Below are 16903 nucleotides of genomic sequence, written 5' to 3'. Positions count from 1 at the left end.
CTGTTTTTATTTCACCTCACGCAACTGGCTTCTGATCTAGTCCAGGCTGTTGGGATGGTACCCTCGGTCCATGGGCCGTAAGGTTCCCGTGTGAAATGGTTTGGGGTGTGACTCTCAAGGCAGTTCCCACTCAGGCAGGTGAGAGCAAGAGTGGGAGGTGGGGAAATTGGCACACTGGTGCTGCAGTACTGTAGGTGGCCCCTCTACAAGAGTAGGGGTGAAAGATTGGGGAATGCAGATGCTTAAAGGGACCTGGGTGTCCTTGTACATGAGCCACTGAAAGTGAATGTGCAGGTGCAGCAAGCCATTAAGAAGGCAAATGGTATGCTGGCCTTCATTACAAGAGGATTTGAGTACAGGAGTAAAGAAGTCTTACTCCAATTATATAGGGCCTTGGTGAGACCACACCTGGAGCACTGTGTACAATTTTGGTCTCCTTACCTAAGGAAGGATATACTTGCCATAGAGGGAGTGCAACGAAGGTTCACGAGATTGATTCCTGGGATGGCGGGACTGTCGTATGAGAAGAGATTGAGTAAACTAGGCCTGTATTCTCTTGAATTCAGAAGAATGAGAGGGGATCTCATTGAAGCATACAAAATTATTACAGGGCTTGATAGGGTGGATGCTGGGAGAATGTTTCCCTTGGCTGGGGAGTCTAGAACCAGGGGCCACAGCCTCAGGATAAAGGGTAGGCCATTCAGGACTGAGATGAGAAGAAATTTCTTCACACAGAGGGTGGTGAATCTTTGGAATTCTCTACCCCAGAGGGCTGTGGAGGCTCAGTCATTGGGTATTTTCAAAACAGAAGTCGATAGATTTCTGACTAGTAAGGGCATCAAGGGATATGGCGATAGGGCCGGTGAATGGAGTTGAGGCAGAAGATCAGACATGATCTCATTGAATGGCAGAGCAGGCTCGAGGGGCTGAATGGCCGACTCCTGCTCCTAATTCTTATGTTCTTATGAGTAGACGGTGCTTTACTCTGCGCCTAACCTGTACCTGATCATGGGGTGCTTGATGTTGGCATGTAAAGTTGTCCATTCCCTGGCATTAACATCAGGACAAGCTCGAGGTTTCATAGAGTAACCCCTTGGGACATGATTCCAACACCTGTATTAAAGGAATGCAGTCCCTGCAGAAATGGTGCACAGCATTTGTGTGTTATGGGTGTGTGATAGCGTCAGTCCCCTGGCTTTCCAACACAGGAGTAAATGCAGGCTTACATTTGCAGATTCCAAGTTCCATATCTGGTATTAAAATACCCCCAACTGGCAGCATTCTGGGCTGACATCAGGGGTTTCTTAAGCCCACATAAGACAGCGACAACGTAGTCATGGATGGTCCCTGCTACATTATAGGGCTCCAGAAATTTGGGCCTGGAAAACAAAATAGCACGACTGTTACTGATATAGATACAACTTAATATGTTATAAGAACATAAGAACTAGGAGCAGGAGTCGGCCATGTGGCCTCTCGAGCCTGCTCCGCCATTCAATAAGATCATGGCTGATCTTCGACCTCAACTCCACTTTCCCGCACTATCCCCATTTCTAAGATAGCACTAATAAGTATATTTGTGTTCAAAATAAATTGTAAAATAATTCTTGAGTCCTACTGCTTTTAAAAGGACACAAGTAACAAGAGTAGAGTACCCCTAAGAATGGAACACAAAGCAATAGCCTCAATTCAGTTGCTTAAAGAATGTGAATGGACCAGCAAATGTTTATCAATCCATGCTCCAATATGTCTGAATAAAGGCTCTTTATCCAATATCAGACTACACACTGCAACTTCATGGTCACTGGGTCAAAATCCTAAAACTCCCTCCCTAACAGCATTGTGGGAGTACCTTCACCACACGGACTGCAGCGGTTCAAGAAGGCAGCTCACCACCACCTTCTCAAGGGCAACTAGGGATGGGGCAATAGAGATGGGTCAGCAACTAAATTTCTGTTGTAAGCCAGGCTCATGTTTTTTCAGGGGACCAATTCAGATGAAACATCAACTTTCCATATCTCAGATGCTGACGGACCGGCAAGCCTGGGACTCCAGTGCAGTGATGTGGGGTGGTAACTCAATGGTGATAGAAAGTGGTGATTATAGGAACAGGAGGAGGCCATTCAGCCCTCGAGCTTGTTCCGCCATTCAATGAGATCATGGCTGAAAAGAATCTTAACTCCATCTACCCGCCTTGGTTCCGTAACCCTTAATACCCTTGGCTAGCAAAAGTCTATCCGTCTCAGTGTTAAAATTTTCGATTGACCCCCAGCTTCAACAGCTTTTTGGGGAGGGAGTTCCAGATTTCCACTATCCTTTGTGTGAAGAAGTGCTTCCCAACATCACCCCTGAACAGCCTGTCTCTAATGTTAAGGTTACGCCCCCTTGTTCTAGACTTCCCCACCAGAGGAAATAGTTTCTCTTGATCTACCCTATCAAATCCTTTAATCATCTTAAATACCTCAATTAGATCTCCCCTTAAAATCTATATTCATCATGGGAATACAACAGAGAGTTAGCATGCAGGTACAGCAAGCAATTAGGAAGGCAAATGGCATGTTGGCCTTTATTGCAAGGGGATTGGAGTATAAGAGTAAGGAAGTCTTGCTACAATTGTACAGGGCCTTGGTGAGACCACACCTGGAGTACTGTGCACAGTTTTGTTCTCCTTATTTGAGGAAGGATATACTTGCCTTAGAGGCGGTGTAACAAAGGTTGACTAGATTGATTCCTGGGATGAGAGGGCTGTCCTATGAGGAGAGATTGAGTAGATTGGGTCTATACTCTTTGGAGTTTAGAAGAATTGAAACATATAAGATTTGGAGTGGGATTGACAGGGTAGATGCTGAGAGGTTGTTTCCCCTGGCTGGAGAGTCTAGAACTAGGGGACATTGTCTCAGTCTAAGGGGTCAGAATGATACTGGGTATAAAAGGATTAAATTAGGAGGACAGGTGGCCTAGACTAGGGTTAAGAACATAAGAATTAGGAGCAGGAGTCGGCCATGTGGCCCCTCGAGCCTGCTCCACCATTCAGTATGATCATGGCTGATCTTCAACCTCAGCTCCACCTTCCCGCCCGATCCCCATATCCCTTGATGCCCCTAGAGTCCAAAAATCCATCAATCTCAGCCTTGAATATACTCAACAATTCAGCATCCCCAGCCGTTTGGAGTAGAGAATTCCAAAGATTCACCACCCTCCGAGTGAAGAAATTCCTCCTCATCTCGGTCTTAAATGGCCGACCCCTTATCCTGAGACTCTGACCCTCTAGTTCTAGACACTCCAGTCAGGGGAAACAGCCTCTCAGCATCTACCCTGTCAATCCCCCTGAGAATCTTATACGTTTCAATGAGATCACCTCTCATTCTTCTAAACTCCAGAGAGTATAGGCACAATTTACTCAACTTGCTAAATAAAACCCATTAAATCCCAAATAAGATTGTTATATCCAAAATAACGCCCAATGAATCTAATATAACAGTTACTAAATTCAATGTAAACCCACTAAACCCAATATAAAAACTATTAAATTCAATATAAACCTACTAAATCTAATATAAAACCTACTCAATCCAATATAATACCCACTAAATTCAAAACAACACCCAGCTTAGCCGAGTAGGCAGCACTCACCTCTGAGTCAGATGGTCGTGGGTTCAAGCTCCACTCCAGGACTTGAGCACATAATCCAGGCAGCCCTCAATGCAGTACTGAGGGAGAGCTGCATTGTCAGGAGTACGTTCTTCAGATAAGATGTTAAACCAAGGCCCTGTCTACCTGGCCAAGTTGACACAAAGAAATCCCCAGGCATTATTTGAAGAAGAACAGGAGTGCTCTCCTGGTCTACGATGATGGTCCATATATTGAGGGTAAGAGGCAGGAGAAACGTCTTTGCACAGAGAGTAGTGAGGCTATGGAATTCACTCCCAGGGTTAGTGGTTGTGGCACAAACTGTGTCAACAGTCAAGATTAGATTGGATAGGTGGATCAAGGAAAAGGGGATGAAACGACATGGAAACTGGATGGGTCAATGTGGTTAGGACTGTTTGGGTGGGTAAATACTGACGTGGACTGGATGGGCCAAATGGCCTGCGTCTGTGTTATAATTTCGATGTCGAACATTTATCCCTGAACCAACATCAGAAACATAAACAGATTGACTGGTCATTTATCTCAATTGTTGTTTATGGGATCTTGCTGTGCACAAATTAGCTGCTATGTTTGCCTAGAAATCAACAGTGACAACACTTCAGAAGGAATTTATTGGCTGTGAAGCGCTTTGGAGTGTCCTGGGAATGTGGAAGGTGCTATAGAAACCCTACAAACACCTTATAAAAGCAGGTTGTGAGAATTGGAGACAATTTTGTAATATGGGCCCATTTCTCCTCGTCTAACCGCAGGAACCCTTGCAGCTAGCAGAGAGGAGAGACTCACAAAAACGTACAGATCTATATCACTCCTCATACGAACATTGGAACAGGAGGAGGCCATTCAGCCCCTTGAGCCTGTTCCGCCATTCAATGAGATCACGGCTGATCTGCGACCTAACTCCATGTACCCGCCTTTGGCCCATATTCCTTAATACCTTTGGTTAACAAAAAGCTATCAATCTCCGATTTAAAATTAACAATTGACCCAGCATCAACTGCCATTTGCAGAAAAGAGTTCCAAACTTCTACCACCCTTTGTGTGTAGAAGTGTTTCCTAACTTTACTCCTGAAAGGTCTGGCTCTAATTTTTAGGCTATGCCTCCTAGTCCTAGAATCCCCAACCAGCGGAAATAGTTTCTCCATCAGTTCCCCTTAATATCTTGAAAACTTAGATCAAATCAGCCCTTAAACTTCTAAATTCCAGGGAATACACATACTAAAATACTTCTCAGAGTGTTTCCCCCCAGGTTGGCCTGGTTTCAAATACTGGGTCAGCGATGACAGGACAGTATCTGACCCATTGCGTTCCCCAGCCCCATCTTATTATTGTTCATTTAGATCTTTTTCGATTGAGCAAAATATCAGGAGCACCCCTTCAACTTTATAAAAGCTGCCGTAACTTTTCTGTTACCTGTCGTGTTTGCAAAGAAGTTTGGAGATGTCTACCTGTTTCTCATGTACCAGAAAATGGTGGCACAGCCAAAGCCGCTGGCAAGATTAAGATGGGAATCGGGCTGTGCGAGTGAAGTGAGGAATTCGAGGCTGCAGCGGCCATCTTGCCATGTGACCAGGTGACTAGTCTCCCCGGGCTGGAACGTGAAGCCTGCTTCAGTCCTCTGCCATATACAACCTAAAACAGGGGAGAACAGAGAAAATATATAACCCGTGTCTCCCCTCAGCAAACTGAAACAGACCCTCAACATCTCTCCTCACCAAACCAGATCCTCAATATCTCTCCTCACCAATTCAGACCCTCAATATCTCTTTATCAAACCAGACCCTCAGCATCTCTTTATCAAACCAGACCCTCAATATCTCTCCTCACCAAACCAGACCCTCAATATCTCTTTATCAAACCAGACCCTCAATATCTCTCCTCACCAATTCAGACCCTCAATATCTCTTTATCAAACCAGATCCTCAACATCTCTTTATCAAACCAGACCCTCAGCATCTCTTTATCAAACCAGACCCTCAATATCTCTCCTCACCAATTCAGACCCTCAATATCTCTTTATCAAACCAGATCCTCAACATCTCTTTATCAAACCAGACCCTCAGCATCTCTTTATCAAACCAGACCCGCAGCATCTCTTTATCAAACCAGATCCTCAACATCTCTTTATCAAACCAGACCCTCAATATCCCTCCTCACCAAACCAGACCCTCAGCATCTCCTCACCAAACCAGACCCTCAGCATCTCCTCACCAAACCAGACCCTCAACATCTCTTTATCAAACCAGACCCTCAATATCCCTCCTCACCAATCCAGACCCTCAACATCTCTTTATCAAACCAGATCCTCAACATCTCTTTATCAAACCAGACCCTCAATATCTCCTCACCAAACCAGACCCGCAGCATCTCTTTATCAAACTAGATCCTCAACATCTCTTTATCAAACCAGACCCTCAATATCCCTCCTCACCAAACCAGACCCTCAGCATCTCACCAAACTAGACCCTCAGCATCTCCTCACCAAACCAGACCCTCAGCATCTCCTCACCAAACCAGACCCTCAATATCCCTCCTTACCAATCCAGACCCTCAGCATCTCTTTATCAAACCAGACCCTCAACATCTCTTTATCAAACCAGACCCTCAATATCCCTCCTCACCAATCCAGACCCTCAGCATCTCTTTATCAAACCAGACCCTCAATATCTCTCCTCACCAAACCAGACCCGCAGCATCTCTTTATCAAACCAGACCCTCAACATCTCTTTATCAAACCAGATCCTCAACATCTCTTTATCAATCCAGACCCTCAGCATCTCTTTATCAAACCAGACCCTCAATATCCCTCCTCACCAAACCAGACCCTCAGCATCTCTTTATCAAACCAGACTCTCAACATCTCACCAAACCAGACCCTCAGCATCTCTTTATCAAACCAGACCCTCAAACATCTCCCTCCCCCTCATCAAACCGAACCAGACCTTCAATATCTTTCCTCACCAAATCAAACCAGACCTCAGCACCTCACCTTACCAAACCAAACTACACCCTGAACAACATCTTACTGCTCCTTACTTTGTTTCCCGGCTATATCTGATTATTGATTGTGGCTGTTCCAGCTCCTCCACACCCCACTGATGACCTTGTTTACAAAGTGTGCAGTTTATTCCTTTTCTGGTTTAATTTCCTCAGCTTAAAGCTCAAGTAAGTGTTTTCAATGTGAAAAGTTAACTGAGTTGAGTTCAAAAGTAAAACTCTACTCGCCAAATGCTGAGGCACTCTGAAACCGTTTTCCTCCTGCTGTTCAGAATCCCATTCACCCCTGGTTTGGTATGTGATGAAAATCAAGACACTGGGATCTGCAGAAGGCTGCAAGGTACCAGTGGGACCGAGGAAATGCCGAGAGTCCACTTAAAGTGGAAATAAACAGCAGCAGTAAAACCACTCCACTCGTTTGGAACTGACGGTGTATGTTCTGACACTTTACATGGCTCTACTGATTCTCCAAAATTCACAATCTATGTACAAAGGGTAGTGGGAATCTGGAACTCTCGCCCCCCAAAACCTGTTGAAGCTGGGGGTCAATTGAAAATTTCAAAACGGAGATTGATAGATTTTTGTTAGGGTCATACATGAAACCTTATCGAATGCCTTCTGGAAGTTCATATAAACTACATCCATAGGTATTTCCCTGTCTATTACTTTAGTTACTCCCTCAAAAAATGTAATTAGGTTTGTTATACATGACCTACCCTTTACAAATCCATGTTGGCTCTCTCTAATCAGCTCAAATTTCTCCAAGTGCTCAGTCATTTTGTCCTTAATTACAGATTCCAATAACTTCCTCACAACAGATGCTAGACTAGGTCTAACAGGTCCATAATTTCCTACTTTCTGTCTCTCACCTTTCTTAGATAATGGAGTTACATTTGCAATTTTCCAATCAAAAGGAATAATTTCTGAATCAAGATAGCTTTGGAAGATTATGGCTAAAGCATCTGCAATTTCCTCACCTACTTCCTTTAAAACCCTGGGGTGGAAGCCATCAGGTCCGGGGGATTTGTCGGTCTCTAGTGCCATTATTTTTTCTAATACTATTTTCTTGCTTACGTTAACTTTAGTGAGGTAAATGGAGTTAGGATACAGATCAGCCATGATCTAATTGAATGGTGGAACAAGCTTGAGGAGCTGAATGGTCGCCCCCTGTTCCTGTGTAATATCTGCACACGTGTGATTGATATGCCAACTGAGGGAGTGGAACATACAAGAACAACCTCACTATAGAAGCTATTCCCGCGTCTGAGCCAGAAGGTTCAGGGTTCAATCCGCAGCTCCGGCTCGGAATTCTGGGCTGACATCCAGCGGGATCCTCGTGTTCAGTGGGTGTGGAGGGCCCCTACTCACTGTATGGGTTGTGGGAGTCCATAAACCCCTCCTGTTGTATAGGATTAACACCCCCCCTTTTATCGACTGGGGTAAAGGTGGTCACGGCCATGGAAGGAGCGTTCACGTCTGTTAATCAGCCCGCCAATCCTTCCACTACTTCACACGGTTCTCCAAGGGAAGAGCGTGAAGATACAAAGACAACAACCTTGGAAGCTGTGGTTAAACAGGGGCCAACACGCATCATTTCCTAATACCAGAATCAGGGACTCTGATTGGTCATGCAGCTGGAAATCAGCTAAAGACCCAATGAAGACATTTCTCCTCATTTCCCCTCTAGCTCTTTTGCTAATTATTTTAAATCTGTGACCTCTGGTTACCAACCCACTTGCCAGAGGAAACAGTTTCTATTACTTGCTCTATCAGAACCCCTCATCATTCTGAACACCTCTATTAAATCTCCCCTTAACCTTCTCTGCTCTAAGGAGAACAACCCCAGCTTCTCCACCCTCTCCACATGACTGAAGTTCCTCATCCCTTGTATCATCCTGGTAAACCTCCTCTGTACCCTCTCCAAAGCTGGTAAAGTTACGGTACCATTGCGGGAGTGGCCCCGAGGAAACTCCTGGCCATTGTTTCTGCCACAGAGGCCCTGGGTCGCCCACGAAGACAGTATAAAGCTCCTTTCAGTGGCGGAAAATGTTGCTGCAACATTTCAACATTTCAATGCACTTGGAGTCACAACAAGTAGTTGCACTACAGTTAGAAATGGCGGCTGCTAGGGGGAGCCCAGGGGGTCTGCGAGTTCACGAGACCCAGGCTGTATTCGTTAGAACAGAGGAGATAGAGATGTTTAAAATTATGACGCGATGGGGCAGAGTAGACAGAAACAGACTGTTTCCAGTGAGTGAAGGGTCCAGAATGTGGGGACATAACTATAAGATTAAATGTAAGAGAATTAAGACAGAAAGCGGGAGAAACTTGTTACGCTGAGGGTTGTGAGGCTGTGGAATGCAGTACTGGAGATAGTGGCTGAACCAGAGACCATGTCAACATTTAAGAATAGGCTAGATATGTGATTGTAGGAAAGGGGGAATAAAGGGATATGGGAACAGAGCAGATGCATGGGATTAGGATACCGCTGGTGTGGAGTATAGACACCAACATGGACTAGTGGGGCCGAACGGCCTGTTTCTGTGTTCCAATTTCTAAGTATAGATGTCAGCCTTACCTCAGTGGGTAGCACTCTCACCTCTGAGTCAGAAGGTCGTGTGTTCAAGAACCACTAAAGAGACCCAAGCACAAAATCGGTTGGCTCTTTAGTGCAATACTGAGGGAGAGCTGCACCGTCGGAGGTGCCGTCTTTCGGATGAGACGTTAAACTAAGGCCCTGTCTGCCCTCTCAGGTGGACGTAAAAAATCCCAGGGCACTATTTCGAAGAAGAGCAGGGGAGTTCTCCCTGGTGTCCTGGGGTCAATATTTATCCCTCAACCAACACCTAAAATATTGATGATCTGGTCACTGCTGTCTGTGGGGGATTGCTGTGCGCAAATTTCTTTCTTTCTTTATTCTAATTCTAAGGTTAACCACGAGCATGGGCAAGAAAGATCTGCTAGCAAATTATAAAAGGATTATACAGATGGTTCTAAAATTTTGCCTAAATTTCATGCAGAGTAAACTGGAGACTGCGGTTAACTGCGCTCCCTCTGCACTGTGCTGAGCTCTGCATCCATGCTGGACTCCAATGAGCAACAAGCAGCGAGCAGGGTCCCGCCTCTGCCACCTTCCTGCAGTTACCTTCTTTGCTTTTCCACAGCATGACACCATGCATCTGTCCCGAGACGCCGATCCTCCCCACCCGGCGGAGACGTTCTCTGGGCAGCGCAGCAACGCAGCGGTGGAGGGCGGACACGATCCTAGCAACGTCCTGCTCCCGGATCTGGAATGAAAATCAAGATGACAAACCGCTCGGGAGGCAGTGGTCCTGCCTTCCTTCACCTCGCCCTTACTTTTCTTTTCCACTGTCTCCTTTTTCCTGTGCTAACCGTTCTTTCTCCACAGCCCACACCTGGCTGATTTGAGTTTTAATAGAGGTCTTCCTTGCCTCTAAGGAGGCTGGGATAGACCCACCTGCAAGGCGAACTCTCAGGGGATTAGGAATAGACCATTCGGCTATTTTGGAAGCCCGTGCCATTTTAAAATCTCAATTCCCCACCTTTTCCCCATACCATTACCTCATTACTTCTCAAGTTAAGTATCTCTCTTCTCGCTTTTAAACACCTCAATTAATTCGGTATCTGTGGCCTTCTGGGGTAGTGCCTTCCACACTCTCACAATAGAAGATTCAAAGTATTACATCGTATTTACAGCACAGAAACAGGCCATTCGGCCCAACTGGTCCATGCTCCACACGAGCCTCCTCCCACCAATCTTCATCTAACCCCATCAACATATAAGAACACAAGAATTAGGAGCAGGAGTCGGCCATTCTGCCCCTCGAGCCTGCTCCGTCATTCAATAAGATCATGGCTGATCTTCTACCTCATCTCCACTTTCCTGCACTGTCCCCGTATCCCTTGATTCCCTTAATATCCAAAAATCTATCGACCTCTGCCTTGAATATACTCAACAACTGAGCCTCCACAGCCCTCCTCATCTCAGTCCTAAATGGCCGACCCCTTATTCTGAGACTGTGACCCCTGGTTCTAGACTCTCCAGCCAGGGGAACCATTCTCCCTGCATCTACCCTGTCAAGCCCTGTAAGAATTTTGTATGTTTCAATGAGATCACCTCTCATTCTTCTAAACTCTAGACAATATAGGCCTAGTCTACTCAATCTCTCCTCATAGGACAATCTCCAAATCCCAGGAATCAGTCTGGTGAACCTTCATTGCACTCCCTCTGTGGCAACAAGTATATCCTTCCTTAGGTAAGGAGACCAAAACTGTACACAATATTCCAGGTGTGGTCTCACCAGGGCCCTATATAATTGCAGTAAGACGTCTTTACTCTTATTCTCAAATCCTCTTGTAATAAAAGCCAACATACCATTTGCTTTCCTAATTGCTTGCTGTACCTACATGTTAACTTTCGGTGATTCGTGTACAAGGACACCCAGGTCCCTCTGAACACCAACATTTCCCAATCTCACCATTTAAAAAATACTCTGCTTTTCTATTTTTCCTACGAAAGTGGATAACTTCACATTTCTCCACATTCCATTCCATTTGCCATGTTCTTGCCCACTCACTTAGCCTGTCTATATCCCCTTGAACCCTCTTTACATCCTCCTCACAATTTACATTCCCACCCAGCTTTGTATCATCAGCAAACTTGGATATATTACATTTGGTCTCCTCATCCAAATCATTGATGTAGATTGTGAATAGCTGAGGCCCAAGCACTGATCCTTGCGGTACCCCACTAGTTACAGCCTGCCAACCCGAAAATGACTTGTTTATACCTACTCTCTGTTTTCTGTCTGTTAACCAATCCTAATCCATGCTAGTATATTACCCCCAATCCCATGAGCCCTAATTTTGTTTAATAACCTCTTGTGTGGCACCTTATCGAATGCCTTCTGAAAATCCAAATACACCACATCCACTGGTTCTCCCATATCTATTCTGCTAGTTACAACCTTTTTTCTATTTTCCCCTGATGTTACCTTAGTCACTGCTCCTCTATTACCTTGGTTCCTCTCTCTGTTCCTTCCTGACCCACTCTGCTTATTTTTACCCAAAACTCTGCTCTGCTCTAGAACCTTGACATTTCTCTTGCTGCTTTTAAATTTACTCTTTCCTGAATCCTCCCACCACCACCCCCTTTATTAGTTTAAAGCCCTGTCTTCTGCCCTAGTTATTCAATTCACCAGGACACTGGTTCCAGCCCAGTTTAAGTGGAGCCCGTCCCAACGGAACAGCTCCCTCTTTCCCCAGTACTGGTGCCAGTGCCCCATGAAGCAAAACCCCTGCCTCCCACACCACTTTGAGCCACGCATTTAACCTTCTAATCTGCTCATCCCTATGCCAATTGGCGCGTGGCTCAGGTAACAATCCAGAGATTATTACCTTTGAGGTTCTGCTTTTTAATTTTGGACCCCAACTCCTCAAACTCTCTCAGCAGAACCTCATTCCTAGTTCTACCTATGTCGTTGGTTCCTACATGGACCACAACAACTGGATCCTCCCCTTCCCACTCCAAGTTCTTCTCCAGCGTGATGAGATGTCTTTAACCCTGGCACCGGGCAGGCAATACAACCTTTGGAACTCCCGGTCGCTGCTGCAGAGAACAGTATCTATCCCTCTGACTATACTGTTCCCTACCACAACTACATTCCCTTTCACTCCCCCCATTTGAATGGCCTCTTGCACCATGGTGCCATGGTCAGCTTGCTCATCCATCCTGCAGCCTTTTCCCTCATCCACACAGGCAGCAAGAACCTCATACCTGTTGTATAAGGACAAATGCCGTGGCTCCTCCAGCACTGCACCTGGGGTCCCCTTACCTGCCTGAGTTGCAGTCGCACCCTCCTGTCCCTGACCACTAACCAGACCTGTACCACTACCTAACCTAAGGGTTGTGACTGCCTCCTGCATCAAAGAGTCCAGGTAACTCTCCCCATCCCTTATGCCCCGCAATGTCTGCACCTCAGACTCCAGCTCAAGAACTCTGAGCTGAAGTTCCTCAAGATGCAGGCACTTACTGCAAACGTGGTTGTCCGGGATCACAATGCTCTCCACAAATTCATCGGTAGCGCTCAAGAGGGAAGCAGGGTGCTACTGGAAGCGCGCCCCGCCTTCCTCTTGGGGCGCTGCAAGTGAATATCGTGACACGTCGCGCCGCAATACTGCAGGCCTTCCTCCCCTTCTTAAAGGGGAGGGGCCTAGCGCAGCGCAACCCGGGGCCCAGCTGGGCCACCAGGGATCGGAGTGCCGGCACAAGAGCCCGGCACTCAAGAGAAGTGCCGGGCTCATGGAGCACAGCCGGCACACCGTGGGGCGGCTTCAGAGGGGGCCGGGGACGGCAGCGGAGGCAGGTGCTGGCATGTGGCCAACAACAAAAATGGCCGCCCGGCACCTTCCCTTTAACTAGCGCTGCCCCCGGCCACAGGTAGGTCCCTCTGACCCCATCGGACATAGCGTCCGGTGTTAAGTCAGGGGTGCTACCAAAGATCGCGGCCGGGGTGCGAGCGGGGGGCGCTGCACAAGGTGATGATGTCATCGCCGGTGGCGCAGTGCCGCGAGGTGCTATCGGTTACCGCTGCCGCTAACCTCCCACTGAATTTCGCGGGAAGCATTGACGGCGCCGTGCCCGGGCGCTAGTTGTTTTGCGCCCAACGGGAGGCGGAAAGCAACCAAATGTTAGGCCTAAGAGTTTAAAAAATAGAAAAATGAAATTTGAAAACTCGTTTATAAATTAAAAATACTCTTCAAAAAGGTAAGTTTATTTTTAGCCCAGTAAAACATACATATTCGTTTAAAATATTTAATCAAATGACATTTTAATTAATTTTAATATGTAATTTAAAAACAAATGATTTAATGTGTTGGTGTATTTTTAGGTGATTCCCATTCATACTTTTGACAGCTCCGTACAGCTGTCAAAAGGTGAATGGGGATTCCCTTCTTCCATTGGTTAGGCCAGCCCACGTGATCCCAGAGCGCCTACGAACCGCCTGCGCCCCTGGATACCTGGGGCTCTGCCCGCGCGGACCCGGAGAGGCCCAGGACCGCAAGCCGCCATTCTTCTCGGCCCACCAGGTACTTTCGCACACATTTTGAAGCCTCCGATCGCAAATGTTGGCCCATTATGTTTTTGTCCGAATCATCGACATAAAACAGAAGAGGAGGCCTTTTTTCTCTTTTTTGCAATTCAAATGAACAGTTAATTCTAATTCATAGAATCAGACAGCACAGAAGGAGGCCATTCGGCCCATCGTGCCTGTGCCGGCTCTTTGAAAGAGCTCTCCAATTAGTCCCACTCCCCCCGCTCTTTCCCCATAGCCCTGAAAATTTTCCTTTTCAACTATTTATCCAATTCCTTTTGAAAGTTCCTATTGAATCTGCTTCCACCGCCCTTTCAGGCAGCGCGTTCCAGATCACAACAACTCGCTGCGTAAAAAAAAGTCTCCTCATCTCCCCTCCTGGTTCTTTTACCAGTTATCTTAAATTAAGCAAATTAGCAGCATCTCAGTGGGTAGCACTTTTGCCTCGGAATCAGAATGTTGTGGGTTCAAGTCCCACTCCAGGGACTTGAACACATAATCTAGGCTGACACTCCAGTGCAGTGCTGAGGGAGTGCTGCACTGTCGGCGGTGCTGTCTTCCGGATGAGACTTTAAACCGAGGCCCTGTCTGCTCTCTCAGGTGGACATAAAAGATCCTATGGCCCTATTTCGAAGACAAGCAGGGAGTTCTCCCCGGTGTCCTGGGACCAATATTGATCCCTCAACCAACATCACTAAAACAGATTCTCTGCTCATTGTCACATTGCTGTTTGCGGGAGCTTGCTGTGCGCAAATTCAATGCCGCGTTTCCCACATTACAACAGTGACTACACTTCATTGTGTGTAAAGCGCTTTGGCTCGTCCTGAGGTGGTGAAAGGCGCTATAGAAATGCAAGTCTGTCTTTCTTTGTTAGGAGGAGTGGACCTTGACGTGCAATTCTAGACACTGTACCTTACAATGAGTCAGCCAGGATAAAAAAAGCAAGCTACATTTTTCCGATTCTCTATTTCCTTTACCTGCTCCCCTCCGGGCTGCAGACCTCCGCCCTGGTTTCCTGGACCTGGCTGTCCACACTGCCCGGCTCTCAGCTTCCAACAACACCGCCTTCACTGAGCTGGTGCCCAGATCCACACCCAACACGTACTGGGGAGAAGGGGCTCGCAAACTCATTTTCAACTGCGAAAACACAAAAAAACAAAGGCTAACAAAAATATAGATTTATAAAGCGCCTATAATGTAGTAAAATGTCCCAAGGTGCTTCACAGGAGTGTTATCAAACAAACAAAGGGCGGGTGGAGCGTGGACGGGGGGGGAGGGGAGGAGGGGGGGGGGGGAGGGGAGGAGGGGGGGGGGAGGGGAGGAGGGAGGGGAGGAGGGAGGGGGGAGGGGAGGAGGGAGGAGGGAGGGAGGAGGAGGAGGGAGGGAGAGAGGGGGAGGAGGGGGGAGGAGGGAGGGAGAGAGGGGAGGAGGAGGGGGAGGAGGGAGGGAGAGAGGGGGAGGAGGGGGGGAGGAGGGAGGGAGAGAGGGGGAGGAGGGGGGAGGAGGGGGGGAGGAGGGGGGGAGGAGGGGGGGAGGAGGGGGGGAGGAGGGAGGGAGAGAGGGGGAGGAGGGGGGGAGGAGGGAGGGAGGGGGAGGAGGGGGGGAGGAGGGAGGAGGGGGGGAGGAGGGAGGGAGGGGGAGGGGGAGGGGGAGGAGGAGGGAGGGAGGGGGAGGGGGAGGAGGAGGGAGGGAGGGGGAGGGGGAGGAGGAGGGAGGGAGGGGGAGGGGGGAGGAGGAGGGAGGGAGGGGGAGGGGGGAGGAGGAGGGAGGGAGGGGGAGGAGGAGGGGGGGAGGAGGAGGGAGGGAGGGGGAGGAGGAGGGAGGGAGGGGGAGGAGGAGGGAGGGAGGGGGAGGAGGAGGGAGGGAGGGGGAGGAGGAGGGAGGGAGGGGGAGGAGGAGGAGGGAGGGAGGGGAGGGGGAGGAGGAGGGGGAGGAGGAGGGAGGGAGGGGGAGGAGGAGGGAGGGAGGGGGAGGAGGAGGAGGGAGGGAGGGGGAGGAGGAGGGAGGGAGGGGGAGGAGGAGGGAGGGAGGGGGAGGAGGAGGGGGGGAGGGGGGGGAGGAGGAGGGGGGGAGGGGGAGGAGGAGGGAGGGAGGGGGAGGAGGAGGGAGGGAGGGAGGGGGAGGAGGAGGAGGGAGGGAGGGAGGGGGAGGGAGGGAGGGGGAGGGGGAGGGAGGGAGGGGGAGGGGGAGGAGGGAGGGAGGGGGAGGGGGAGGAGGGAGGGAGGGGGAGGGGGAGGAGGGAGGGAGGGGGAGGGGGAGGAGGGAGGGAGGGGGAGGGGGAGGAGGGAGGGAGGGGGAGGGGGAGGAGGGGAGGAGGGAGGGAGGGGGAGGGGGAGGAGGGAGGGAGGGAGGGGGAGGGGGAGGAGGGAGGGAGGGGGAGGGGGAGGAGGGAGGGAGGGGGAGGAGGGAGGGAGGGGGAGGGGGAGGAGGGAGGGAGGGGGAGGGGGAGGGAGGAGGGAGGGAGGGGGAGGGGGAGGAGGGAGGGAGGGGGAGGGGGAGGAGGGAGGGAGGGGGAGGGGGAGGAGGAGGGAGGGAGGGGGAGGAGGGAGGAGGGAGGGAGGGAGGGAGGGAGGGGGAGGGAGGGGGAGGAGGGAGGGAGGGGGAGGAGGAGGAGGGAGGGAGAGGAGGAGGAGGGAGGGAGGGGGGGGAGGAGGAGGGAGGGAGAGGAGGAGGGAGGGAGGGAGAGGAGGAGGGAGGGAGGGGGGGAGGAGGGGAGGGAGGGGGGAGGAGGAGGAGGGAGGGGGGAGGAGGAGGAGGGAGGGAGGGGGAGGAGGAGGAGGAGGGGGGGAGGAGGAGGAGGGAGGGAGGAGGAGGAGGGAGGGAGGAGGAGGAGGAGGGAGGGAGGGGGAGGAGGAGGGGGGGAGGAGGAGGGGGGGGAGGAGGGAGGGGGAGGAGGAGGGGGGGAGGAGGAGGGGGGGAGGAGGAGGAGGAGGGAGGGAGGGGGAGGAGGAGGAGGAGGGAGGGGGGAGGAGGAGGAGGGGGGGGAGGAGGAGGAGGGGGGGAGGAGGAGGAGGAGGGGGGGAGGAGGAGGAGGAGGGAGGGAGGGAGGGGGGAGGAGGAGGAGGGAGGGAGGGGGAGGGGAGGAGGAGGAGGGAGGGAGGGGGAGGAGGAGGAGGGAGGGAGGGGGAGGAGGAGGAGGAGGA

At 49.8% G+C, this 16903-nt stretch overlaps 1 protein-coding gene across 1 annotated transcript in view; it reads right to left on the bottom strand.

Annotated features, from left to right (window-relative positions):
• shpk (sedoheptulokinase) overlaps positions 1 to 16903 on the bottom strand; it is a 30799-nt gene that overhangs the window by 9576 nt on the left and 4320 nt on the right. The window contains 5 exon segments of the mRNA XM_085964670.1: positions 1227 to 1379; positions 5097 to 5280; positions 9791 to 9960; positions 14738 to 14795; positions 14798 to 14897. Of these exon segments, the coding sequence (XP_085820796.1) occupies positions 1227 to 1379; positions 5097 to 5280; positions 9791 to 9960; positions 14738 to 14795; positions 14798 to 14891 (659 nt within the window). The 5' untranslated portion in view covers positions 14892 to 14897.

This window comes from Somniosus microcephalus, chromosome 22 (assembly GCF_052327205.1).
Source record: "Somniosus microcephalus isolate GS21.2 chromosome 22, FLI_Smic_1.0, whole genome shotgun sequence".
In the NCBI taxonomy this organism is placed as follows: Eukaryota; Metazoa; Chordata; class Chondrichthyes; order Squaliformes; family Somniosidae; genus Somniosus; species Somniosus microcephalus.
This window is presented reverse-complemented; position numbering and strand designations above follow the sequence as displayed.